The following is a 27,483-nucleotide window of genomic DNA, read 5'->3' as shown; positions in this document are numbered from 1 at the left end:
TCTGAGTCAAAAAGCTCCGCTGGGCCCGGTTCACCCTGGGCAGGGGCAGGCTGGGATTTTCAATACCAGTGGCCTAGCTTCCTGCGTCACATCAACATGCAAGCCACCGCATATGACTGACTGACCGACGAGTGGGGAAGCACTTCTGCCATCAGGCATTTCCCCCAGTTCTGTGTAGTTTCCCCCTTACATGTTCATATTGCTTACAAGTCTTCATCTGGGACATTCCGCCAGCACTCAGTCAGTCCAAACCTCAGCTCTGAACCTTCCCACAAATATTCTTCCACTTTACTCTCATCAACAGTTCGTCTCAGAAGCCCAACAGGGCCGTTCGACCCTGCCCTACAGGGTGGCCAGGAGTGGGCATGGACTCGGTGACAGTGAGAGCTTGAGTTACAGTCCCCATTTCAGTTCATTTTATCACGGTTCTCCCAGTGTTCAAGATCAATTGCCAAAGAAAACCAAAACACAAACTCACGGCCACCGAGTCGATCTTGACTCCTGGTGACCCTATAGGACAGGGTAGAACTGCCTCCTGGGTTTTCTGAGACTGTCGCTCTTTACGGAAGTAGAAAGCTTTATTTCATTTTTCTCCAGCGGGGCAGCGGGGGGTTTTGAACTGCTAACCTCGCGATTAGCGGCCCAACAAAATCTGTCAGCCCAACAAAATCCCCACTGCCTTTCTTCCTTCGACCTGGACCCTGGTTCAAAGGTTGTAATTGCCCTTCCAGCGTCGTTTTCACCAGAGTATGTTGTCATCTGCTCTTCAGTGAGGGTTCATTCCAAACTCATGAGCAGAACAGGCTCAACATGGCCCAGGCCCCTTTCTGTTCTTGACCAAGTGTCTTAAAGCTTCCAGCCATATATTTCTCATCTCTGCATGTATCACCACCCCTTTATGTTTGCACAGTTGCTATACGTGTCAAATAAAGGAATTAATCCAATAGTTGGGTCGTGGTTGAAGGTAATCAAAAGGTCATCCTAATCACAAGATAACAGAAGTTACAAGGATTTTTTTGTAATAATATATCATTTCCTTGCTCTAGGGACATGAAATCTCAGTTCTGTAGTTTCTGGTACTAATTAACCTCCGTGGCAAATGAGACCTTCCTGTAGCTGATGATACCCTATCACAAGTCTACTTAACTTCTAAAACTTTATAGTACACTGCACCAGACAATGATGGCATGTTTTGAGGGTCTAGATGAAAGTAAAGAATTACTCACTCAAAATTAGAAGTTAAAATAATGAACTTAATATAGAACTCACCCTATTATATTTAAGATAAAAAAATATCCTGAAGCAATACTCAGGGAAGTCAGGCATTAATTATATTTTTTAAAACCACCCAATTATACATAATTTCATGCTAATCTGAATGATGCCACTTTTCTTCGGACATGCATAGCCCAGATAGAAACACCCCAATAATTGTCTATAAAAAGCCCCAAGAAAGCATCTGTGCCCAACCTTCCATCCTCTTTAGACGTTACAGCCACCCAGAGACAGCAGGCGCACCTTTCTCCTCAGACCATGTCGCTCCGGTTCTCTAGCGGATCCAGGCATATTTGCTTACGGTCCAGCACCGCCTCCATCCGCCCACCCAGCGGAGGTGCAAGCTTTGCAGGCAGCAACGCATGTGGCAGCTCTGCTGCTGGAAGTGGCTTTTCCTGCCTCCTGGGAGGGAGCTTGGGCAGTCCTGCCGGCGGGAGCCATGCTGGCGGTGCCCTTGGAAATGCTGCCTGTGTCGCCTTTGCTGGAAATGAAGGCGGCCTCCTCTCTGGCAATGATAAGGTGACCATGCAGAATCTTAATGACCGCCTGGCGTCCTACCTGGAGAGCGTGCGAGCCCTGGAGGAGGCCAACACGGAGCTGGAGAGAAAAATCAAGAGCTGGTATGAAATGTACGGGCCTGGGTCCTGCCGGGGACTTGAGCACGATTACAGCAGGTACCACCTCACCATCGAGGACCTTAAGAATAAGGTGAGAGCCCCAAGTGTGGAGCTAGTCGAAATGTTTGTGAGAACTGAGCGACCTAGCCGAAGGCATAGAACTTCAGCTCGAGGGGTTTCACAGCCGCTCTTTGTGGCTTCTATTGAGTTACACGTGTACGGGGATTCCTTTGGATAAATAGCTCCACCTCCTACTTTAGAGCATGTGTCTTGTTGGATATGTTTCAGTGGATCTGAAATGTGACTGGCTCGGCTGCTAACAGCAGTAAGTCTGGAGATTCGAGTCCACGCACAGGCTCCTCAGAAGAAAAGTTTGGCAATCTTTCTTCTAAGAAAAAAAAAATTAAAGCCCCCCAAATGGGATGGGGCACAGGTCTACTCTGCCCCATGTAGGGTATCGATGAGTCAGAATGAGCTTGGCGACCGGTGGAGTTGCCCCATTTTCAAAAGCCCATTTGGCAGTACCTTCATAGATTAGAGAGGAGTCCATGCTGAGGGCTGCATGGATAATGCGAGAAGAAATAAAACCTTATCTGTGATGTTTTTTAATTACATTTTAAACCTTTGGATTATTAAGGAAGGCAGAAAATACACGATACAGAAGGTTAGCCCCTGAAATAATCGTGCGGAACTGCACATGTGTCTGTTGTCTTCTCCCCTTGGCTCTCCTCCTAGATCATCTCTTCCGTGACTGCGAACGCCAATGTCATTCTGCAGATCGATAATGCCAGGCTGGCTGCAGATGACTTCCGGCTCAAGTAGGTGATCGCAAACGATGCAAAGGATGATGGTGCCCTAGGAACATTTCCTAAAGTTGCACTCGAACGCAAGTAGAATGAACTATAACTTGCAAGATAAAAGGAATCTGGGATCCGCGTTATGATCCAGTGTACTACAAATGACGAGCTGTTGATTGCATTCTTGGGCTACTGCCTTCCTATGTCTGCCTGAAAGAGTAGATGGTGCAAAGTAGATGTGCAGAAACTATCTACTGAGTGAATGTGTTAACTGAAGCGAGCCCCTAAACCTCTCTACTCTTTTGTTGGACTGTTCTGCTAGAACAGTGGTCCTCAATCTCCCTAAGGTCACGACCCTTTCATACAGTTCCTCATGTGGTGGTGACGCCCAACAGTAACATTATTTTCATAGCTACTTCATCACTGTAATTTTGCTACTGTGATGAATCTGGTGACTCCTGTGAAAGGGTAGTTCAACCCCCAAAGGGGCCGTGACCCACAGGTTGAGAATCACTGTGCTAGAGTGGGTGTGAGTGAATGGCAGCTGATTTGCCTGCACAGGACCAGGCAGGGAGTGGAGGAACTTTCTTTGTACGTGTTTATTGCAGTTAGATCCTAATTTGAGTTCTAATTGTTTGGGGTTTTTTTGCCTAAAGCAATTGAGGCTTGATTGAGGGTTTTTTTTTAATCCCTGGAGGTCGTTGAGGTGGTACTAAACTCCTGCTAATGTCCCGCAAGGTATGAAAATGAGCTCGCCCTTCACCAAAGCGTGGATGCCGACATCAACGGCCTCCGGCGAGTCCTGGATGAGCTGACGCTCTGCAGGACCGACCAGGAGCTGCAGTATGAGTCCCTAAGCGAGGAGATGACGTATCTCAAGAAGAACCATGAAGAGGTAGGAGAGGCTGTCCTTAGTGAAAGCACATTTTGGTCCCTCTGAAAAGTCTGACAAATGACAGCAGTAACTTATGTTCGTTGTGGTCACTCAAGCAGTGCCAGGGTATGTAAAGAATTTCATAACCCCCCACTCAGACCCCTCTAGCCCCACCCTCCCTATGTAATCAGTCATGATGATTTGATCTGTGTCCATATATTTTTTGACTGATGGAATGATCTATCCATTTGGAAAGAGGTCATTACCTTTAAGCTACAGCACTGCATTGGTAGGACCATCTTAGGAGCAGCCTTTTCACAAAAGACCTCTCTGGCGAGGGAAAGATGCCAGTGTTCCTCCTACATAAACACGAACCTTTGGGCTATTTTATGATTTGACCGTGCAGTATAACTCCCTGATGTTAACATTTAACGATGCACAATCTTAACCGGATGATTGCACACCCCGGTGGGATAATGGATGGCACGGTCAGCCACAAGGTCAGCAGTCGGAACGCACCATCCGTGTGCCTCTAATTCCTCGGGAGAAAGATGAGGCTGTCTACTCCCATAGTCATTTACAACCTCAGAAATCCAGAGGGCCGGTTCTCCTCTGAACTCCAGAGCCCCTGTGAGTCCAAGTTGACTAAATGGCAGTGAGTTTTATGTTGAGTTTAACATCAGACAGCTCCAAAAAAAATACCCACATCCAAAAACTATGTTATCACCAAAGTAACACACAAAATCTCAAAAACAATGGAATATGTATATATATTATTATTACACCTACACACACTATGACAGGCAATATCCATCATTGGTTGGAGATGACTAAACCCCCAGTCTTCTGGCCTCCAATGAGAAAATGATGGGAGAAGAGAAGTGATGTTAAAAAGAAAGGAAGAAAGTTCAAGAGAAACAAAGAGAAGAAGGCAGTCACAGGGCAGCGCTCTGAAAGGGTTGGAGGCAAGAGCATGAGCAACAGACCCACGGATTGTCCGGAGAGTGGTGTCAACAAGAGACTGACTTCAGGGGAGGCAGAGGAGAGGTTGCTTACCTGCAACCACAGCAGGTAAAGAAGATGAGGCATCCGGGTAGGCCCAGGTTCACAGCCCAGTGCACCGTCCCCTTTGAGGACATGCCAGTAGAAGAGGCTGGCTACCTTTGAATGCCCAGAGGATGGGGGAAAGAGCTACACACATCTCAACATGCCCTGAGCATTTTCCCATTTCCACCCTTACCCATGACCAACATCCTTAATAATAACATCAAGTAGCTGATTTCCAAGCTTCTAGAACAACAAGCCTTTTCTTCTTCATGTAAAGTATTACACGAAACCCTGAAACACGATGAGCATGCATTACTCAGGGGTTTCCTCAGGCAAACTACTGACTTTGATGGACATTGGAAAGCCATTTTTAAAGTGGTTAAGAAGTCATATTTCAGCAAGCAGAGACACCATGGCAAGAATCCACTGAAAACAATTCAGATGAAAAGGTTACCGACCTGAAGAACGTAAGGCCAGGCCTTTGGTCTGCTTGGTGGCCTAGAAACCCACTCTCTGGTTCAGTCAGAGAGCTCACTGATTTGACCTGGGCAGAGGCACAGTGCACAAGTGCTCAGAGAAGGAACTCTGTGGCTGGGGTGCCCTCGGTCAAATCCTGGCCCTTCCCAACACCACATACCTTAGGTGAGTTACTCTGCTCAGCATGCTCCTAGTCCCTGAGCTGTAAAATACGCCTGACAATATTGACGTCACACCCATCGAGTTGCTGTGGGAGTCACGCAAACCCCGTAGGACAGAGTGCAGCTGCTTCACCAGCCTGTAAGTATTCACAGCAGCAGCCTGCCACTTCTTGCTCCTACAGCTCGTCGGGTGGGTTCAAACCCCTGACCTTTCAGCAGGAAGCCCAACTCTCACCCACACGGCACCTTCAGGGTCCCTACCTCACACCCAAGAACCCACAGCCATGGGAGAGATTCCAGATCACACCACGCGATAGGGTTTCTGTGGCTTTGTAAGTTTTTATGGGAGATAACATCTATCTCCCACAGAGTGGCTGGGGGTGTGGGGGTGGCCGGAGGGGGGACACCGCACTTACCTGACACACCGCCAACTGGGCTCCTTCCTCACAGAGATGCTGAAAGACTGAAACAAGTTAGCGCATGGCAGCTGTTACCTTCTAAAACCAAAGCTTCCCGAGCATAGGTAGGGATTTTCCCTTGTTTGTCCACGACTCCCTTCCCGTCAAGAACTCTCTCCGAACGAAGGTCAAACATCATGTGTTTAATGACCATTTGGCTCTTGGCATCTCAGCCTGGTTTAGAAGAAAAGGGAAATGTTCTGTCCTTGCTTGTTGGGTTTGCTTGTGTAATTAGCAAAGGGGTAACTAATTAAACAGACGACTGGCTTGACGACAGACAGAATAAGCCGATTAAAATTTTCTGTTCCATAAATTGTACACTGGCCTCAAAGCCATCAATCTTAAGACAGAATGTTTTCGAAAAACTCGTCTCAGGCTGCGGGACGACATTAAACGCCCCTAAAAGCCACACTTGCATCCCCCTCCCAGGAGATGAAGGCTCTGCAGTGCGCCGCTGGGGGCAACGTGAACGTGGAGATGAACGCCGCCCCGGGCGTGGACCTCACGGTTCTGCTCAACAACATGCGGGCGGAGTACGAAGACCTGGCGGAGCAGAACCGCAGGGACGCGGAGGACTGGTTCAATGAAAAGGTGAGGCCCATCCAGGCAGCCCTGCCCCTGCCCCTGCCCTTCCAGTGGGGACAGACCCCACCTAACCCCTGTATGCCTGGCCTTCCAGAGTGCCACCCTGCAGCAGCAGATCTCGGATGATGCTGGGGCGGCCACCTCTGCCAGGAACGAGCTGACAGAAATGAAGCGCAGCCTGCAGACCCTGGAGATCGAGCTGCAGTCCCTCCTGGCAACGGTAGGCAAGGGTGTATGTGGCCTGGCTTAGATTTCGTGGTCCTAAAAAGTCTACGGGGCAATATTGCCCTTCGTTACATGTACCTGCAAATACCTAGCTGAGTGCAGAAGAAAGACGGAAAGATTGGGACATTCAAACAGAGAGACGGACAGACAGACAGCATTTCCTCCCGCCCTGAGATCACTGCAAGCCTTTGGTTCAAGTCCACTCAGAGGTGCTTTGGAAGACAGGCCTGGCGATCTCTTTCAGAAAAAGCATTGATCAAAAAAAAAATCAAAAAACTATCAAGTACAATTTTGTCTGCCACACGTGGGGTCACGGGAGTCAGAATCGACCCCATGGCAGCTGGCTAACTAGACATCGCAGAGGAGGTCCCTCTCGGTCAGCAGTTGCTCACTGGGTACCCATTTGATGACATTAACCAACAGGTCACTTAGTGACTTCCTTCAAGCAGTTCCTCCCTGCCCCTAAATATTAGGTGGCAGGTGGACCATCATTTGGCCGCACAGGGCAGAGCTGAGCCCCAAACGTCTCCTCGTATGGGGAAAGGCATATTCAAAGGCACATTGTGGGTTGCATTAGGCAGCCAAAAGGAAGAGACACATCGGAACCCCCAAAGAGTAGAGTCAGCCCCTTCATCTCAGTGTCCGGGGATACGCCCACCCCACAGAGCCTAGCAGTCACCATAGAGACAACCCCAAATCGCTTGCCTTTCTGGGGTGTGAGCTGGCATCACCCAAAAGGGCTGACTTGGAAATCGATGGCAACCACATGGTCCAAGGGTTCTCTGTGCCCACAAGAGGTTCCAGATTCAGGGAGAACACACAGCAAGAAGAGCAGCTCGCCTACCAATTCGGTGAGACTTGAAAGAAGAGATGAGTCAAATCGACAGCAGGATGATTCTGACTCAGCCACCCAGAAAGCACTGCACTGTGCTCTTGCTTACCGTGTACTAGGTCGGAGACTTGTTTCCCCCATCGATGGCCTCCAACCTGATCTTGTCCCCTTTATCACGATGGCCAGGTGGTACCCCAGACCCTCCTTGCCAATCTGGGCCCCAGGAGCCCTTCTCTTCCCCTCTCGCTTCTTTCCTGCAACCAGAATCCTTAGCATCCTGTTCCTGCTGCTACATCGTAAGTGAGAATCCCACCCTTGTGGCTATTTTGAAGGAAACGAGTCACTGAGGTCCCGGAACAGCATTGTGAGCGTTTTCACACAGAGAGGGCGCTGTCGAGGAGTTGGAGAGCAGCTCAGGTGCAGGAGGTAATCTGCCAAAGCCCATTCAACACCTCATACCGCTGCGGCTTCGACTACTGGGCCCGCAGAGGCTGACTTCCGCCACGGAGATGCGTTTGTTGACAGGTTGAGTGTTCAAGTCCACTCTTCTATAGTTTAGAACACAAACTGTTTGTCAAGCCGACGTGACCTCAATATAGAAACCTTCCACATGCTTCCTGTAGTTTACAATCTTCCCAGGCCACCCTTCCCTGCTTCCTCATCTACCATAGCAAAGGGCTGGGGGCTCCGATGCGGTTCCCTGAGACTTACAAGAGTCTTTGGGGAAAGACGCCATAGGGTTTTCAACAGCTGGTTTGTCAGAAGTCAACCACCAGGCCTTGCTTCTGAGGCACCTTTAGGGGGACTCCAAGCTCCAACCTGATTAGCAGTCAAACGTGTCAAGCACTTGGACCACCTAAGGGCTCAACAAGAGTCCCTAAAGAGGCATGTCATGTGAGGACACGTCATCTAAAAAATTGCAGTTCTGAACAGCCGAGCAAACACCACGCGCACCCCTGAGTCTCTCTCACCATGTGTGGCCTCGCCCTTCCTGTCATCACCCTGTTGGCCCTCTCCGCTTACGCCCTGGAAAGCCAGCAGCATCTGCGGCACGGCGATGGTGGTTCTGAGTCCATGAGACTGGATGTCTTCCCTTCAGGATGACCATTACATAATGTCCCCTTTGCAATCTTAGCATGAAACCGATAGATAATATAAATTAGCAGTACAGGAAAAAAACCTGAAAAATAAATAGTATAATGTCATAAGTGCATTAAAAAGGAGAAAACAACAGCAGCAGGGAAGTGTTTTAAAATGAAATGTGCATACAGTACAAATGCCTGGGCCCAAACTGCTCTAGAACATATCATGAGACAGCCAGAAGCTTGTACTTTCTTAGAATAATTTTTTTTTATTTTCAGCCGTGTAGACTCAGGAGTCACTCCACAAGAGAACAAACATGAAAGAGTAGAAGTCTGAGTGGGCCCAAAGATAATCCCCAAGGTCAAGGGCATTAATAACCACCCAGACCGATTGGCAGATGATAAGGGAGAGAGGAAAATTACCTTAATTTGAGGGAGGACAACATGTCAAGACAAATGACAGGCTGGGGACCTTGAAATGAGGACGGATCATACTTATTAGAATAGGGTCCAAATCATGGCCTGTGCTGTCTTATGAGATGGTGGAGCAACAGAGTGCCCAGAAAGAATACCTCCTATCCCATGTGAAGACAGTCGTTCAACCTCACGTGCTTACTTAGGAGGCCTTTGGTGAATGGCAGAAAGACCTTGGACAAGTGGTTGGGTAGACCTCTGGTTAGCAGAGAAGTAAAACTGAACAAGAGCAGGCAACCCCAAAGAAACAAGAAATGATTATTAGTCAAGTTGGAAACAATGTGGCCCAGATCCACCACCATCAAGTTGATTCCGACTCATAGCAAACCCTCTGTAGGGTATCTGAGACTAAATCTTTAGGGGCATAGCCAGCCTCATTTTTCTCCCAATGAGTAGCTAGTTGAGTTTGAACCACTAGCCTTACGGTTAACAATTCAATGTCTAACCTATAGCACAGCCAGGGCTCCTTCATCATACAACATACTACCTACAAATTGTGATCATCTAGTGGAACGAAATCCCTCAGAAAAGGGTCACTTATCCACCTGTCCAGTGCATGTCATGTCATCCAGCATGCTTGGTCCTCACCTAGTAAATGCCTGTCATGTCCCTCCCCTCATTACACTTGATTGTGACAAGACCCTCGGACACTCGGCGCTCAGAATCACAGATCTGCATTTCACCCTGTGATGTGGTACCTTTTGTGTCCACAGAAACACTCCCTGGAGTGCTCCCTGACCGAGACGGAAGGCAACTACTGCACACAGCTCGCCCAGATCCAGGCTCAGATCGGGGCCCTGGAGGAGCAGCTGCACCAGGTCAGGACTGAGACCGAGGGCCAGAAGCTGGAGTACGAGCAGCTCCTGGACATCAAGGTCCACCTGGAGAAGGAGATCGAGACCTACTGCCTGCTGATCGATGGAGAGGGAAAGTAAGTAAAACCATGTGAGATGTCAGTTCTTACCTGTTTCAGATCACAGCCACGTGCTCCCGTTCACTCTCCACACCTCCAAGCCGTTTTCTCTCCCACTGCGGGAAAGCAGGACTCGCTTGCTTCTACTGGCCTTTCTCCCATTTGTCATACGTCACAGCGTCTTCCTCATCTGCCTTGGGCCACCACAATAGTCTGTTGAGAAGATGCCCCCCCCCCCAATTTGTCTTCCGTGTTATTTGTTGTGAATGTCAACATTCTTCCCCTTCCCAGATTTCATTGCTTCTTCAGTTCTTTCCTAATATCACTTCCCCTGTCTCTGGGGACACAGTTAAGTAGTCAGTTATTAACTAAAGGTTGGCAGTTTGAAATCACCCAGAGGCACTTTCGAAGAAAAGCCTGGGAATCTACTGAAGCAGACATTGGACCCCCTCCAAAGGGCAGCTCTGCCCTGAAACCCGGGTCACTGTGCGTCAGCGGTGACTCAGCTGCAGCCATGTCTGTGTTGTCCGTCAGGGAGGAGGGCCACGCAGCCCTCCAGGATCCACGCGTAGATACAGATATGTTTATTTTATAGACTATCGCTTTCAGCTGGGCTTACAAAAAGCGAATGGAAATAAGCTGTTGGGGCTTGGGGGGGTTTGGTTTTGAATATTCTCTATGGAGATTACATTTGGGAGAAAGAGGAGGTATTTTTACTCCCATCAAGAAACCGGTCCTAATAGTGCAACTATGTGTTGGAATTGACTCGATGGCAGTTGAGTTTGGTTGGGGGTTAGACATCAGTTGCATTTAGTTTCTTTCCACCCCTGTAAACACTTTAAATATTTTTCTCTATGGGAGAGAAAAAAACCTAAGCTCTCTTTGGGCACTTAAAGCTCCTTTGAGTTCCTGCTTATCTATTGGTTCATTGACTGTTTTTAAGCGATAGTAAAAGGAAGTGTAAGAAATAGCCTTTTTCTTTTTACAGTTCGTGTGCCAAATCCAAGGGCTTTGGATCAGGAAACTCCGGGAATATATTGAAAGGTAATAAGATCTGCTCCTCCCATAGCAAGAAAATGCTCTTATAATGATGGAAATCACACACTGTATCAACAGTCTATATCTAAATCATTTTAACTAAAGTGCTCTACCTTTAGACTAGTATTTCAAATGACTAAAACAGTCTGAAATTATAGTATGAATCTATATTTACTCTTTCACCAATTATAGATACATAGAGATGTACCATATAGACTTGAGTATACGCACATTTTTAATGCAGCTTGTGTGGTAGAATTAAGTGCTTCGGCTGATATTCGGGTCTGCTTATACGCAAGCATATACGGTAGTTACATTACAACCAGCAATGGGATTCTTTGTCCTTTAATGTTTTCGGTTGACTACATCTACTCAGATATGTTTTATTTCTAGATTCACCCAAAACCACACTGGTAAAGACGGTGGTTGAAGAGATAGACCAACGTGGCAAAGTCCTTTCATCGAGAGTTCAGTCGATTGAAGAAAAGACATCCAAAATGACCAATGGAAAGACAGAACAAAGAATTCCTTTCTAGTGTCCTTTTAGAGAAACACTAAGGTTGAGGGGAAGGATCCTGCATAACTGCATCATTACCAATAGCAAGCGAGGATAATACTTTCTATTCTTAAAGATAAGTTACGTCACATGAAGTATCTATTTTCCTAAGTTGACTTTCCAAGATGTCGGGTGTTTGTCTTCAAATAAATAAAGTTGATGGTCACTCTATTTCCATTCGATGATTAAGTAACGCGTTGTCATTTTTTCATGTGTCCAATTTGAAAGGTCGTGGTGGGGCCGTGGGTAAGCATAATGGTTAAGTGCTCAGCTGCTAACCGAAAGGTTGGGAGTTCAAACTCACCAGCTCTGCTTGAGGAAAGGGCCTGGGGATCTACTGCTTGGCTAATGTGTATGTGAAGAAATGCTTGGGGTCATTAGCCATTAGAGAGATGCAAATCAAGACAACAGTGAGATATCATCTCACCCCAGGATTAATAGCAAAGGTTAAAAGAAAACAACAAATGACCGTGAGGGTGTGGAGAGACGAGAAGCTTCATACCGTGCTGGTGAGACTGCAAAATGGCGCCGTCAGTGTGGGAAGTGGTACAGTGTATCTTTGAAGAATGGTTAATACATGAGTGGCTATAGAATATGCGCACAGTAGTGCACACAGGGACACGGTGATGGAAACGTCTTAGCCCCAGCCAAACACCTTGAGGAATGAGTCACCGGACCTGGGGACTCAAGACTATCACCACAGGTGAGCTCTGTGATGTCACGGTCAATTGGCATAGCAGAGTCCACAAAGACTGGGTTCTAATCCTACTTTGGTGACTAGAGACTGAGGTCTTACAAGTTTGCCGGGAGCCATTTAGGGCACAACTACTGGTCTCTCCCCATGAAGAACAAAGAAGAGTGAAGAAACTCTAAGAAGCGAGAAAGCAATTCGTCCAAAGGAAGAATAGACCACATGAACCCCTGTCCCCGTGAGCCTAACACCAGAACGACCAGCTGGTGTCCAAATACTACTCTGAAAGGGGTCATAATAGGAGGTCTTGGATAGGCTGAGGAGGAAATGTAGAACGAAATCATAAAAATAAATGAAAAACAGGCTCACATGTTTGATAGAGGCTGGTTGAACCCCTGAGACTATGACCCGTAGACACCTGGAACTGAAATTGCCCCTGTGCGTCAACTTTCAGCCAAACACTCGAGAGGCCTACAAGGTGGACAAGAACCCCAGGAAGGCAATGCACTCGTTACAACCATCTACCACACGGGATCCAAAGGACAGCATCTGTCCAGGGAAAGAGTGCAGAAGGCAGGAAGGGATAGGGGGAAATGATGAAGGGAAAGAGAAAACTCAGGGGTAAGTGAGAAAGGTGTTATTATATTCTGTGGATCTCAATCAATGTCACAAAACAAAAGGTTTATGTATCATTGAATGGAAAACTATTGGCTCTGTGAACTTCCACCCAAATCTCTCTCTCTCTCTCTCTCTCTCTCTCTCTCTCTCTCTCTCTCTCTCTCTCTCTCTCTCTCTCTCTCTCTCTCACACACACACACACACACACACACACACACACAGAGGATTATAGCCTTGGGCACCCTATGGAGCAATTTTTCTGTGTCCTATAGGGTGGTTTCAATCGTACACAACAGCCCCAAATTTATAGGGAGAAATGTATAGACTATACAGTCCTTTCCACTCTGGTGTCAGTAACAGTCCATCCTACATGGGAGGTAATGACATGCGAATATTTTCACTAAGCATACTCTCTTGGAGCCCTGGTTGTGCATCGGTTTAAGCAGTGTGCTGCCTGCCACCAGGGCAGCAGTTCAATCCACCAGTCATTCCGTGGGAGAAGGAGGAGGCGGTCTACTCCCGAGAAGAGCAGTTCCATTCTGTCCCGTAGGGTTGCAGTGAGCTGGAATGAACTTGATGGCAATCGGTTTAAGTTTTCCTTGGTATAATCTTTCAATCGCATTACATCTACAGGGAGGGGAATCTGATGGCACAGCACTTAAGAGTTTGGCTACAAATCAAAAGGTTGGCAGTTGGAAGCCCTGGCCACTCCGCTGGAGAAAAGACCGGGGACTTGCTCCCCAAAAGACGACAGTCAGAACCCTATGAGGCCATTCTAGTCTGTCCTTGAGGGTCACGCGGAGTCAGAATCGGCTTCAGCGGCCATGAGTTTGAGTTGTCCATTAACGTCTGTTTCAATAACCTGGAAAACTTCCAGTGCTCTTCTAGACCTGAAGAGTCCCACTGCTAAAGGGCACTTTGCTGGGATTTTTGCCTGTGAGTGAGTCTACCTCTAAATCTCCTGGGAACCCAGAAATGGGGGCCAATCCACCATTCCCCATAAGCAAACACGTAGCTCTCTCTGGAAAGATCCACAGTGAGCCCCAGGTGAGTTACTTTTCTCCAAGCTCAAGAGTCAGCAAATCTCACCCTGGGAAGCCCTAGCTGGTCAGTATTTGAGACGTTTGCCAGTCAGATGATCTTCAGAACTCGGTCATAAACCGAACTCCATTGAGGTCAAGGCTGTACCATACTACAAAACAGAGTAGCCTGAGCCCATACAGTAGCAGACTGCCACACCTTGTTCCCAAGGAGCTGAGCGCTTAACCACTGCACTACCAGGGCTCCTGAACTCGGCCACAGACGCTGCCCAAATGAATGAGAGTGGCTGTGTTCCAATAAATCTTTACTTAGAAACATTGGCATTTGAATTGCAAGTAAGTCTAGGTGTCATAGAGTATTATTTTTTTGCTTCCATTTAAAAATATCAATACTATTCCAGACCAGGCTAACTAGAGATGGCCCACCAACCTCCGTTGTAGGTCTGAAAGGCTCATGAGCGGATTCCTGTTATGGTCGTGGTGTTTTTCTACCTTCCTGGAGCAAATCTTGTGGTTGGAATTCCCATAAAATATTAAATGACCTAAAAGCAGAGGGCTGGTTTCTCTTTGATGTGGCTAAAAGCAGAGGGCTGGTTTCTCTTTGATGTGGTCTGAATCCAAGGAACGGGTCCAGCGAGGAGAGGAGTGCTGGCCGACAGTCCTGTGGGAGTCCATAGAAACGAAAAATGATGGGATAAGCACAGAAGCTGGAGCCAAAGTCATCAAGTCGGGAAATACTATTCATTCACGGGGAAATGAGCCTCCCAGGCGGACGCTCTGCAGAGCCAGCTATATCCATTGTGGCGCCTGGAACAAAGTGAAGCCCTTTGTTCGAAAAAGCAGGGAGAAGGTGTGGTGTAAGGTACTGAATCAGAAAGCTTTTTCCATTCTTCCCTTGTCACCTTCTTGAGTTAGGGTGCTTCGGGGTTTGCTATTTAATGCTATTCTAAGGAAAGACAAGTGAACATTTTAAGTTACCGACATGCTTTTTACCTTTCTTTTTTGTGCCCCTTGATGCCCACTGGAAGAACCTTTGATGTGTGCACGGAATCCCTGAGCTTACGTATTCCAGATCGCAGACCTCACACATGCTGTTTTTCTCAGGGTTTTTGCTGCTACCAGCCCAGCGCACAACATGACCCGGTTGTTGTGACTTTACTTTTCCACGTGCACATGTTCTACCAACACCCTCTCCTGTCGGCTTAGACAGGAAGGAGCAGGAACTCTAGGCTGCCCTGGCTTTACCTTTCCTTCTGGGTCATTATTTCCAGCCTAACAGCTGGATACCAGAAACCACACAAGAAAGAAGAGCCCCGGCTGTTTGCCTGGCTGTCAACTGAAAGGCTGGAGGTCTGAGTCCAAGCTGAGGTGCCTCGGAAGAAAGGCCTGGTAGACCTGACCCCCAAAGAACACAGACCTGGAAAGCCCTGAGGAGCACAGTTCTACACTGGCACACCTGGTGACGCCATGAGCCGGAACTGGTAACCATCGCCCAAGTAAGAAAGTGTGCGCTGGGTCCCCGGGACAGCCATGTTTTTTAGAACACCACTCCCTTCTCTCTGCGTGCAACGAAAATGGTGGTTTTCATGGAAAATCTGAGCACCATTGTATGATGCGCTGGTCACGTGTCAAATATGGCACCTGTTTGTTACTTGTAAGGGCCGGAGTTATGACTCACTTCTACCTTCCTTGTTTGTCTTGCTTTCCCCCAAGTGCTATTTTTTGCTTGTTTCTTTGAGTCTTTATCTTTCATTAGGCGGGGGGGGGGGTGTATTTTTTCAAGGGACAGTGATCTTTGAAATCTGTCCCTGTTCAAGAATAAGACCTTAGCAGTGACATATCGGACAAGTGGCTAACCTCTCGAATCTGCAGAAAACTGCCACACCTCAACAAGACAAACAATTCGATTAAAAAGTTGGCAGAGAGAGGGAAACAAGAAGCTCACAACAATGCACATGAAAAGAAGATGTTCTGAACTTGACTGTGGTGATGACTGCACAACGCCCCCTAACATGATTGAATGATTAAATTGTGTGATATGGGAAGTAGATGCCAATCATTGTGTTTTTGTAATTTGGCAGAGGAAATGAATAAACACGTCGCCAAAAGGAAGCCAACAAGCATATGAAGAAATGCCCATGGCTGTTAGCCATTCGAGAGGAGTACATCAGAAAAACAGTAAGAAAACACCAACCCGCAGCATAAAGAGCAAAGCTGGAAGGAAAAAGATGACCGCCTGCAGAGACAAGACAGCAGAGAGCGTGGATCCCTCCACACTGCCTGGAAAATTATGGAAAGCAGGTGGCACTTCCTCAAATGGCTGGAAATAGAAATCCATATGGCCCAGCATTCCCCTCTACTTTGTATACATCCTAGAGAAATACACACCACGGCACAAAGCAATGTACGCACACCTATGTCATCACAGCTGTCCACAATAGCCAAAAGAGGGAAGCAACCTAAATGTCCACCAGAGGAAGGGCAGGTAAATAACCCTTGGTACACACGCACTACGGACTATGACACAAAGGGAAATAGCAACAATGTTTCTGCCCAACACCCACGACATGAAGGAACCTGAAGGATATAATGCTGGGTGAAATCAGTCAAGCATAAAGTGACCTAATATCATACAAGACCACTATTATAAAAGAAATCCAGAATGGGTTTCACAATAACAGAACCCCTCTCTAATTGGGAACAGAGATGGGAAGAGAAAGCAGAGCAGAGAAGTCGTGCTCTGGAGGGTAGACCAATGTTGACTTGGGTTAAGGGCGAGGCAATAAGAAAGAGGCTAATAAAAATCATGGAGGCAGGGGAAGACTGGGAGGCTTGCAAGAAGTCAAGGCAACAAAGGCAAATACTATTATATGCACAATCCTGCAACAGTGGGGATCCGAGAGTATATGATTAGACAGACACACAGGTTGAACAGGAGGCAGAGGGGTAGTGGGAGTATAGCCACAAACATAGAGAGGTTTGGCAGAGGATATTTTTATGTATGTGTTTACCTTTGCTGAAAATATACCCATGAATGTAGTGGAGCACACAGGGGAAAACTTATTTGATATAAATAAACAACACTTTGAGGAAACAAATTACTGGACCTAGAGAATCAGGACCACAGCTCTGGGAATACCAAGGTCAAGTAGCAAACATTGTTCATACAGAGGACCCTTAGTGTCATAGTGGGTTACAAGTTGAGCTGCTAACCACACGATCAGCAGTTCGAACCCTTCAGCCACTCTGCAAGAGAGATGAGGCTTCCTGCTCCCATAAAGATTGTCCACCTGGGAAACGGAAAGGGGCAGTATCTACTTAGTTCTATAGAGTCACTGTGAGTCAGAATCAACTCAAAGGCAGTGGGTTGGGAAGTATTTTGTAGTTCACAAGGACAGTGTTCTCCTTTGGGAACTCCTGAGCAGTCATTGAACTGGTCTTCCCCTGTCTAGGAAAAAGAAAAGTGAGAGATCAAAAGATACCTGGAATAATTAGTCCAACATACTAACGAACCACACAAACATCAGTCTCCCTAACTTTGAGACCAGATGAACTAGATGGTGCCCAGTCATCACCTATCAACTGCTCTGAAAATGATCTTTTTTTTTCCTATTCTTTTTTTACATTTTATTAGGGGCTCATACAACTCTTATCACAATCCATACATATACATACATCATATTAGAAGGTCCTGGATGGAGTGGGATAAAATGTGGACTGGAACTCAAAATCATAAAAGGAACCAAACTTACTGGTCGGAACAGAGACTGAGGGGACCCCCAAGACTATGACCCTTACCCTAGAGATCTGGATCTCAACTCACATCCATGTTAGAATAACCAACCATTTCAGATCAAATGAGCAGCGGAGGGTTAGGAGGGCAAAGGAGTGGAAGAAGGAAACACAGGGAGGACAGGGGGGAAATGAAGAGATGGGACTGCCGTGGAGGAGCTGATTCAGAAAGTCTGTGAATTGTTGTTGAATATAAAACTACGATCTGCTCTGTAAACCCATCCCTTATTTATAATTCTTTTAAAAGTTGTTTTGTTTTGTTTTTCAAAGAGTAATACCTCAAACATTTGGAAGGTGTGCGTATATTTCACTCTAGAGCAGTGGTTCTCAACCTGCCTCATGCCTCGACCCTTCAATATAGACCCTCATGTGGTGGTGACCCCAGCCATAAAATCATTTTTGTTGCTACTTTATCACTGTCATTTTGTGACTGTTATGAATCAGGTGACCCCCGTGAAAGGGCCAAAGGGGTCACGACCCACAGGTTGAGAACCGCTGCTCTAGCGTGTGCTCAGCTGCCTTCAAAGGCAGTTCTCAAATGGTGGTCTCTGGCGGTGTTTTCTTAGGACTCTTCAGCTTTCCGACCATCAAGGCTGCCTACGTCCCCTTCAGGAGCCAGCGCTAATATGAAAATGTATGGTCCCTTAAAGAATCATGGGGGGGGGGGGAGCTTAGTTTGAAGGTACTAAAAGATAAATGTTGTCCTTTAGAAATGTTTTTGTACTTGTCAGAGGGGCAATAACAATGCAATACATAATATGAAACTAAAATTGAAAAAATCTATTTTCGTGTCATAATTTTATGTCATACAATAAATTATAATACTTTATTAATGTGATGTCTTGATTGGTCATCATATTTTTCTGGCTTGCCTTTCTGCAAATTCACTAACAAGTCATGAAAATTTATATTTTTAACAACTTCCTTTCCAATCTATCTAATTCAAAGTGATGTCAGTTGTTCTTGGCAAAAGTAGGGACTCAAATAAATTTTGGTAATAAGAAGAAAAACCAAACTGGGTAGAGCAACATGAACTGAGGCCAAGAGGGGCAAATGGCGGAGTGATCAAATAAAAGAACGAACAGGCCTGGTGAGATAGAAGTTATATCAAAAGATGTTCTAAATGTCATACAAAGGGGGCTTTATGGAGTCTATACTCAACAGAGAAGCATTAACATGAGAAGAGATCCACACTGGCTACACATGAGTGAAAAAGATCGTTGGTTTCTATACCGAACTACCATTCAATCCACGCAACAACACAAGCAAGGTCACATCTCCGAAATTTAAAAACAAAACTAAGGCTCCGAGGGAATGAATGGCCTTAAAATTCGTGACACAGCTAGGAAGTGTCAGAGCTGAGGTCAGATTGCTGATATGTCTGGTTCAAGGACCTACGTTCTTTCAATCACGCGAAGGATGCTGAACTTCAGGAAGGCTGCCTTGACACCTGCCCATTGAACATGATGGGAAGAAAAAAGACATGAGACCAGAAATCCAATTAATCTCCTAATAAGATCAAAAAAGATGCTACAAGTTGAGATGAAAAATAATGGCGACCTACAAATAATAGTGACAAAGGGAACTGAAAGGAGAAAAAATACTTCAAGAGACACCAAAGAAGTAGACTCAATAGAACGTAGTCACTTGTTGGATATCAGTCACAGACTGGTAGAAAATGGTAGTAATTAAAGCTTAATTCTGAGCATGACTCTGGGTGACCCCACCAACAGCGAGTCATCTTTGTAAACCAGGAGCAAAGATGCAGGTTTAGGAGTTAATCACATAGAGTAGAAGGCACGAGAAGGGGTGAGATCACCAAGGGAGAGTATGTAGAAGACCAACCATCAGATTATAGAGAATGATACGATTTAGAGAAGATTAAATAGAAGAGGGCGAACCAGAGAGAGAGAAGAATTCTCCAAGGGCAATGGCTTGATATTCAAGATCTGAGTGGTCAGCGCCAAGTGCCACTGAGAGGACGTAGGTGAATGCACATGAGACGTGGTTCTATTGAAGATGTAGCCTGCCACTGCGGCCGCAGTAAAGTGTCAGGGCAAAACTCTAGAGTGGGTTGGAGGTGGTGACTGAAGGAAATGGGTGCTGAATATTTTTCTAAAAAGGAAAAACTGTAAGAGAAAGAAATACAAAATGAAGGTTCAGAGTTAGAAAAGAAACATAGGGGGAAAACTTTATAAATGATCCAGGGTTCCTGAGGGAAGGAGGGGAAGAGAGAGGGGGCGAATGAGGAGGTGATATCAAGGGCTCAAGTAGAAAGAAAATGTTTTGAAAATGATGATGGCAACATGTGTACAAATGTGCTTGATACAATGGATGGATGGATGGATGGATGGATGGATGGATGGATGGATGGATGGATGGATGGATGGATGGTGATAAGAGCTGTCAGAAGCCCAAATAAAATGTTTTTTTTAAAGAAAGGAAAAGGAACATGAAGGCTGACTATTGGAAGCCTTCCTTTTCGATTTACATATAAGACAAATGAGGCCCAGAGAGACCAAACCAAACTCACTGCCATCGATTCAACTACAATGCATGGTGACCCTACAGGACAGGGTAGATACCCTGGAGTTTCAGATATCTTAAATCTTTTTTTTTTAACATTTTATTAGGGGCTCATACAACTCTTACCACAATCCATACATATACATACATCAATTGTATAAAGCACATCCATACATTCCCTGCCCCAATCATTCTCAAAGCATTTGCTCTCCACTTAAGCCCTTTGCATCAGGTCCTCTTTTTTTCCCCCTTCCTCCCCACTCCTCCCTCCCTCATGTGCCCTTGGTAATTTATACATCGTTATTTTGTCATATCTTGCCCTATCCGGAGTCTCCCTTCCCTCCTTCTCTGCTGTCCCTCTCCCAGGGAAGAGGTCACATGTGGATCCTTGTAATCAGTTCCCCCTTTCCAACCCACTCACCCTCCACTCTCCCAGCATCGCCCCTCACACCCTTGGTCCTGAAGGTATCATCCACCCTGGATTCCCTGTTCCTCCAGCCCTCATATGTACCAGTGTACAACCTCTGCCCTATCCAGCCCTGCAAGGTAGAATTCGGATCATGGTAGTTGGGGGGAGGAAGCATCCAGGATCTGGGGGAAAGCTGTGTTCTTCATCGGTACTACTTCGCACCCTGACTGACCCATCTTCTCTCCTAAACCCCTCTGTGAGGGGATCTCCAGTGGCCGACACTTGGGCCTTGGGTCGCCACTCTGCACTTCCCCCTTCATTCACTATGGTATATATATACACATATATACGTACACACACATATATATACATATACATATATATATATTTTTTTTGCATGATGCCTTATACCCGGTCCCTTTGGCACCTCATGATTGCACTGGCTGGTGTGCTTCAGATATCTTAAATCTTTACGGAAGTAGACAGTCTCATCTTTCTCCCAAAGAAAGACTGGTGAGTTCGAACCATTAACCTTGTGGTTAGCAGTTCACTATGTAGCCACTACACCACTAAGGTTCACGTGGCTGAGAGAGGTTAACCAATTCACTTCTATAATCTGGTTAGCAACTGCGCTCAGACAGAAAACCAACAAAGATGGAAGCGTCCAGTGTCCAAGGAAGGTCCCATTTAATTCATCTATTTCCATGTAGGATGTGGCTCACACTACGGAGCCATGTTCCTTAATAGCTCTCAGCATATCTGATGACTATGAAGCTTCACTTGCTGGAGTAAATGCAACGTGTTGACTTGGGCCAAGGAGGAGAAACACATTTATCACACTTTTTTTATTTTTATAGGAATTTTTTGATCCCGAAGCCTGGAGCACAGGAAGAATTACTCATATTAAATTGGAAATGCATCACTATAATAATCGTCTTGAAAATACTCCGCCCTGGCCCATTCCAGAGATAAGGCATAGCCCCAAGGCAGCTCTCCACCCACAGAAATGGACAGAGGAGGGTAAAGACATTCATTAAAAAGAAGAAAAGCCACCCAATTATGGATAATTCAGGATGAGCTGGCAAACACCATTTTGCTATGGGTAGCAAAGTTCATCAAGAAACACCCTAATAATGTGTATATAAAAGCAACTAAACTGTTCCCACAGAGCACTCGCCATCAGAGCTTCGCACTAGCAGCCAACGCTCCAGTCTAGACGCCATGTCTGTGCGCTTTTCTTCTGCATCCAGACGCCTGGGCTCCGGGGGCCCAGCGTCGGGCTCTGTGAGACTCTCCAGTGGAGCAAGTAGCTTTGGAGCGGGGAACACATGCGGCGTGCCAGGCATTGGAAGTGGCTTCTCGTGTGCCTTTGGGGGCAGTTCATCCGCAGGGAGCTATGGCGGGGGCGTGGCGGGGGGCAGTGCTTCTTGTACTGCCTACCTCGGGAACGAGCACGGCCTCCTCTCTGGCAATGAGAAGGTGACCATGCAGAACCTCAATGACCGCTTGGCTTCCTACCTGGAGAACGTGCGAGCCTTGGAGGAGGCCAACGCCGACCTGGAGCAGAAGATCAAGGGGTGGTATGAGAAATTTGGGCCTGGTTCCTGCCGAGGTCTGGATCACGATTACAGCAGATACTTCCCAATCATCGAAGACCTTAGGAACCAGGTGAGAATCGCAGCTGGTAACATTCAGGAGGGCAGGTCCACTCAGGTCCACAACTTACACATGTGGGTAGTTTCATTATTCATTATTCATAATTCATATTCATTATTCATAATCCTTAGAATAGTTGGTATTAAGCTCTTATATTTGAATGTGGCCTATGCATCGTCTGATATTAGCGATGTCTGTTTATGCTTTTTGTAATATTGAAATATCAGGGGCTGGCCAGTGTCTCCCGCTATGTAGTTAACAGCTTTTCCACAAGGAGTGTTTTGTTTTGTTTTGTCTTGTTTTAATGGATGGAGGGGGGAGTAAAAGAGGCCCTTTTCAAAAGAATTGACATATGAAATATATCCTTGGTAGCTGCCTAAGTAGAGGAGAGAGAAAATTCCAAAGAAAATGTTTTACATATCATTAAAGCATGCTATAGACATATGTATGTATGTACACGTATATAACTATAGACTTCCTTGCTCTAAACTGATGCTTTGTCTATCAGATAATTTCCGCATCTACAAGCAATGCCAACGTGGTCCTGCAAAATGATAATTCAAGACTAACAGCTGACGACTTCAGACTGAAGTAAGCAGGTGGAGGGGGGGGGAGCTGAAGGGGAGGGAGATAGTCACCTAAGCATTCCTCTCTTCTATTTAGATTATCTGAAGGAGGCTTACTGCTTTGTTTTGGATTGTTTGCTTTAAACCAAATGCAAATTGGGACGACTCGCTGACTTGGAGGCTTGAATTGACCATGCTATTTCTGGGTTGGGAAATCGGGAGCTAACACCAATGTATGTCAGTCACATGTTTGAGTAATTCCCATTCTCGTCCTTCAAATCAAGAAAGGCATTGCCTCAAGGGTGCACTGACTGAAGGTTGAAGTGTATTTGAAGAGTTTTTATTTGAAAGTTGCTTGTGTTCTACGCCCATCTCAAGGGTGGCTGGGTGAATCTGATGGAGCTCGCAAACCTCTCTCTCAGGTATGAAAACGAGCTGGCCCTTCACCAGAGCGTGGAGGCAGACATGAACGGGTTGCGCAGGGTCCTGGATGAACTGACCTTGTGCAGAACCGACCTGGAAATGCAGTTGGAGACTCTGAGCGAGGAGCTAGCTTACCTCAAGAAGAATCACGAGGAGGTAGATGCCCCTCTGCCCCCTCTTCCACACCCCACCTCCCTCCCAACATTTAAGCTTAATTTCGGATGGATACTGTATCATCTTAAATTGCTATAAGGAGCTTTTGAAACTCCCCAGTGGCCATGGCTTGCTTGAAAAATGATATTGTTCATCTTCCCCAAACAGCCTCTAAGTGCGTGGATCATGCCCGTCTTGTTCTTGGAAAAAATACCCAAAGCCTAATTTGTTTAACCAATCCCGTTCAGGAGATGAAGGCTCTGCAGTGCGCCGCTGGGGGCAACGTGAACGTGGAGATGAACGCGGCCCCGGGCGTGGACCTCACGGTTCTGCTCAACAACATGCGGGCGGAGTACGAAGACCTCGCGGAGCAGAACCGCAGGGATGCTGAGACCTGGTTCAATGAAAAGGTAAAGCCACGCCCTGCGCACTTACGTATTACATTACGTAGTTACGCCTCACAGCGCCTAACGGCACCTTCGCACCTTTCAGAGTGCCACGCTGCAGCAGCAAATATCCGACGACGCCGGGGCCACTACCTCCGCTCGCAATGAACTTACCGAGATGAAACGCACGCTTCAGACGCTGGAGATTGAACTCCAGTCTCTCTTAGCGATGGTAAGGAAAAGTCACAAAGTAGACTTGTTTCAGAGATTGGTGTTGTTCATTAAGGAGTTTTCTTTCAAACGGCATTACTGATTTTTTAAAATCCATTACTTGTCTTGAAATACGACAGGTTTGCATTTTGTGCATTAGAATCCTCTGCTTGAAAATGCTGATTCACTCAGACTCGCCCACTCTCAGCCTCCTCTTTCTCCCACAGAGCAGGTCCTGGGTTTGAACTTTCAACATTTTGGTTAGCAGTTCAGCACCACCAGGGCGCCTGAAAATTCCCCCTAGATGCTAATAATTAAGACGCATTAGAGATGAGCAAGCAATTATTTTGGGATACTCGGAAAATACGTCTTGACCTTGGATCTTCTCTACCAAGTCAAATGCTCAAAAACTGCCAAAAGACTTTTAAATGTCTCTTAGATTCTCATCTAGCATGCCTTGGGGCTGTCAATTACGAGTGCACACAGGCTCCTCTTTAAGTGGCAGCAACAAGAAACAACATAGACGCTAAGTTGGAGAGGCATGAAGGTTGTCCCTAACGCTGAACATGCACAATCATGCTAATCCCCTTTTTCATGACGGGTTTCCCCAGCACTTTTATCAACACGTGAGCCTCCCAGTGACCCCAGGCCCGGTCAGGGTAGCCATCATAACGTATTTCCATGTGTCCAAAAGAGGAATCTGTACTTCAAGGACGTTAAATGGTTTACTCGGAGCCCCACAGACGGATCCGAAGGAACTCAGACTTCTCTACAAATGTCCTGTCTCCAAATTCCATTCTTCTTCCACTCTGGCTAGTGAGCCTTCAGAGTATTTCCACTGAAAAATGAGACTTTATATAGCTACTTGTAGATGAAAGCATGAGGCAATCTCCTCTCTGCGTCAAGTTAAACCACAGCAAGGATCCCCCTGCAGAGGTACACGACCCCATTTGGACTCAGAAGCTAAGGAATCAAAGTATTTAAAACTGGAAACGGGGGGGGGGGAGAATTACTTTGGGTCATTTTATTTATGGAAAATGTATGCTCTTTTATAGGGTTTTTGTCTCCTAGAAGCACTACAATCCTCATGAGACAAGGTCATTATATGATTAGAACTAAGATAACAAAAGGTGTGAGACGTCCATTCCCAGGGAAAGTAGCACACTCCACCAGATTTTCAAAGCACGGCTATGGAGTTGGTAGTAGGGCCGGGGCCCTCTGAGGAGACAATGCCTGGGTGCATGAGCAGCATTCACCACCAACTGTGCCACCCTCACGTAGGCAAAGAGGATAGCACCTAATTAGGGCAACAATTAATATTGAACAAGTAATAGCTTATAGATGGCTATGGACACTTGCATTCTGGAAAGACGGCGCTCATGAACATCCCTTAAATGTGTACTTTGCCATCTTCTAAAGTCCACTGGTGGCATTGTCGACTAAACGGCGTCATGTGTCCACAGAAACACTCCCTGGAGTGCTCCCTGACCGAGACGGAAGGCAACTACTGCACACAGCTCGCCCAGATCCAGGCTCAGATCGGGGCCCTGGAGGAGCAGCTGCACCAGGTCAGGACCGAGACCGAGGGCCAGAAGCTGGAGTACGAGCAGCTCCTGGACATCAAGGTCCACCTGGAGAAGGAGATCGAGACCTACTGCCGCCTGATTGATGGAGAGGATGGGTGAGTACAGCTTCCACTGAGGACTCTATCTTAAGGTGATTATACAAACACAGAGAGAGAAAGAGATACTGCCCAGTGAACTCCAATCTGCACCACCTCCTCTGGGTCAGAGGAGAATTGCGCTTCCTAGTGTTTTCAAGGACTGCTTTGTAGCAGTTGACCACTAGGTAGAAGAAGCCAATGACTAGGTTTTTCTTCCAAGATGCCTCAGATTAGACTCGGAATTCTAGCCTTCTGGTGAGTACCAAGTGCTTTAATTATTCACACCAGTCAGGGACTGCCAAGGTTATTAAAGGGCGTTCAAAATCAAGGCCAAAGTACATACTGGGAAACCTGGGCGAACCAGAACTCCACGGGCCGCCTTGTTGTTCCAGGTTTGCACAGTTCTCCCCTGTGGTACCATCTGGCCGCTTTCCTTTCTCTCTCTACTAGTGTAAACTATTGGAGATGCCTGTCTCTGATGGGTGTCCACCACACACCTGTTTGGCTTTCCTGGTCTTATTGTAGCTATGATCCGGATCGTGTGTGCATAAACCTCTTTCTCGTGTTGTTTCAAAACGTAGTGAACTCCAGCCTAAATCGTTGTGTCTTGGCTTCCTCAACAAGCACCAGGGAGCTATAACTAATGCAAACTCTCTATATTTTCACAGCTCCTGTGCTAACTCAAAAGGCTACGGGAATCAGATCAAAGGTAAACAGAAGCTGTACTGAGCAGTGCATGCTCAAGGGTGGATGCGTCAGAGGGTGAGTTAGCGATTTCCCACTGATGGGTTTGTCTGTGTCATTCCAGAGTCAGCTAAAACCACCATGATTAAGACAGTTATTGAAGAAGTGGACCCCCGTGGCAAAGTTATCTCCCCCAGAATTCACACCATTGAAGAGAAACCCGCCAAAGTCAACAACATCAAGACTGAACAGAGGGTACCTTCCTAAATACCGGCACCCCCAAATTGCGGGCCCCTACATCCAGCTACCAAATCGAAACTCAGTGATAAATAAGGCCCTTCTTCATTTTCTGCTTTTCTTCCAATACATTAAGGCACACTGTTACTAGAATAAGGACCCCCTTGGGGCACTGTGGGGTAGGGATGCCACTGTTAAGCACAGGTTGGTGGTTCAAACCCAGCAGCCACTCTTCGGGAGAAAGATGAGGCTGTCTGCTCTTGCGAAGAGTTCCAGTCTGGGACGCCCTGTGGTGGGGCCATGAGGAGTCAGGTTCCACTACTGACTCCACGGCGGTGGTTTGGGTTTTTTAGAATATAGTGACATGTCTTTGGGTTTCTCTGTGGTGGGGTTTCAATAAAAGTTCTTCCTGTTGCAAGTTATCTTCACTGGTTCGGGTCAATCTTTGCATGTTAAATGTAGTCCACCATGGGAGCTGATGTGGGTTTTCTGATTCTTGGGTTGAATCCAGTGCTCCTTGCTGGAATATTCTATAGGGACACTTGGGGTCTTTTTGACATCTCCGTGAGAGTTTAAATCTTCCTTCGCACGCTCTAAGCAACAGACACCGAGGATCCGATAGGAAAGGAGAATCTATAAACTCAATATGGAATGAAGAAATGGAGATTCTTACACCTGCTCCTCAAGGAATAACTAAGAGGACAGTTGAGGGAAGCAAGAGAGGTCAGGGGCAATGGCAGCTAGAGAGTTCCGATGGGAGTCTCAGTCACTTTCCCCTGACGATGGCGATTCACAGGTACTCTCCTATGTTTTAAGAGCCCCGGTGCACAGTGGTTGAATGACTTGACTGCTAGCCGAAAGTCCACCAACCACTCCGTGGGAAAAAGACACGGCAGCTTGCTTTATCGCCTTAGAGTTACGGCCTTAGAAACCCCTATGGGGAGGGTCTGCATCCTGCTGTGGGGTCTAGACGAGTTGAAATCTGCTCAACAGCAGCAGCTGTTGTTTGGGTTGGAGC

General features: G+C 46.6%; 2 protein-coding genes across 2 annotated transcripts; both read left to right on the top strand.

The window, feature by feature from the left end:
- Nucleotides 1-1,533: 1,533 nt before the first annotated feature.
- KRT28 (keratin 28) lies at nt 1,534-11,391 on the top strand. The gene is made up of 8 exons (XM_075561800.1): nt 1,534-1,983; nt 2,628-2,710; nt 3,428-3,584; nt 6,136-6,297; nt 6,386-6,511; nt 9,618-9,835; nt 10,806-10,861; nt 11,249-11,391. The coding sequence occupies exons 1-8, from the start codon at nt 1,534-1,536 to the stop codon at nt 11,389-11,391; spliced, it is 1,395 nt and encodes a 464-aa protein (XP_075417915.1).
- A 10,317-nt stretch (nt 11,392-21,708) lies between these two features.
- LOC142458314 (keratin, type I cytoskeletal 27) lies at nt 21,709-26,495 on the top strand. The gene is made up of 8 exons (XM_075559338.1): nt 21,709-22,155; nt 22,652-22,734; nt 23,132-23,288; nt 23,534-23,695; nt 23,778-23,903; nt 25,345-25,562; nt 26,213-26,253; nt 26,353-26,495. Exons 1-8 carry the CDS (start codon nt 21,709-21,711, stop codon nt 26,493-26,495), a joined length of 1,377 nt encoding a protein of 458 aa, XP_075415453.1.
- The last annotated feature ends 988 nt before the right edge of the window (nt 26,496-27,483 follow it).

The sequence above is a fragment of the Tenrec ecaudatus genome, chromosome 10 (assembly GCF_050624435.1).
Source record: "Tenrec ecaudatus isolate mTenEca1 chromosome 10, mTenEca1.hap1, whole genome shotgun sequence".
Classification (NCBI taxonomy): Eukaryota; Metazoa; Chordata; class Mammalia; order Afrosoricida; family Tenrecidae; genus Tenrec; species Tenrec ecaudatus.
This window is presented reverse-complemented; position numbering and strand designations above follow the sequence as displayed.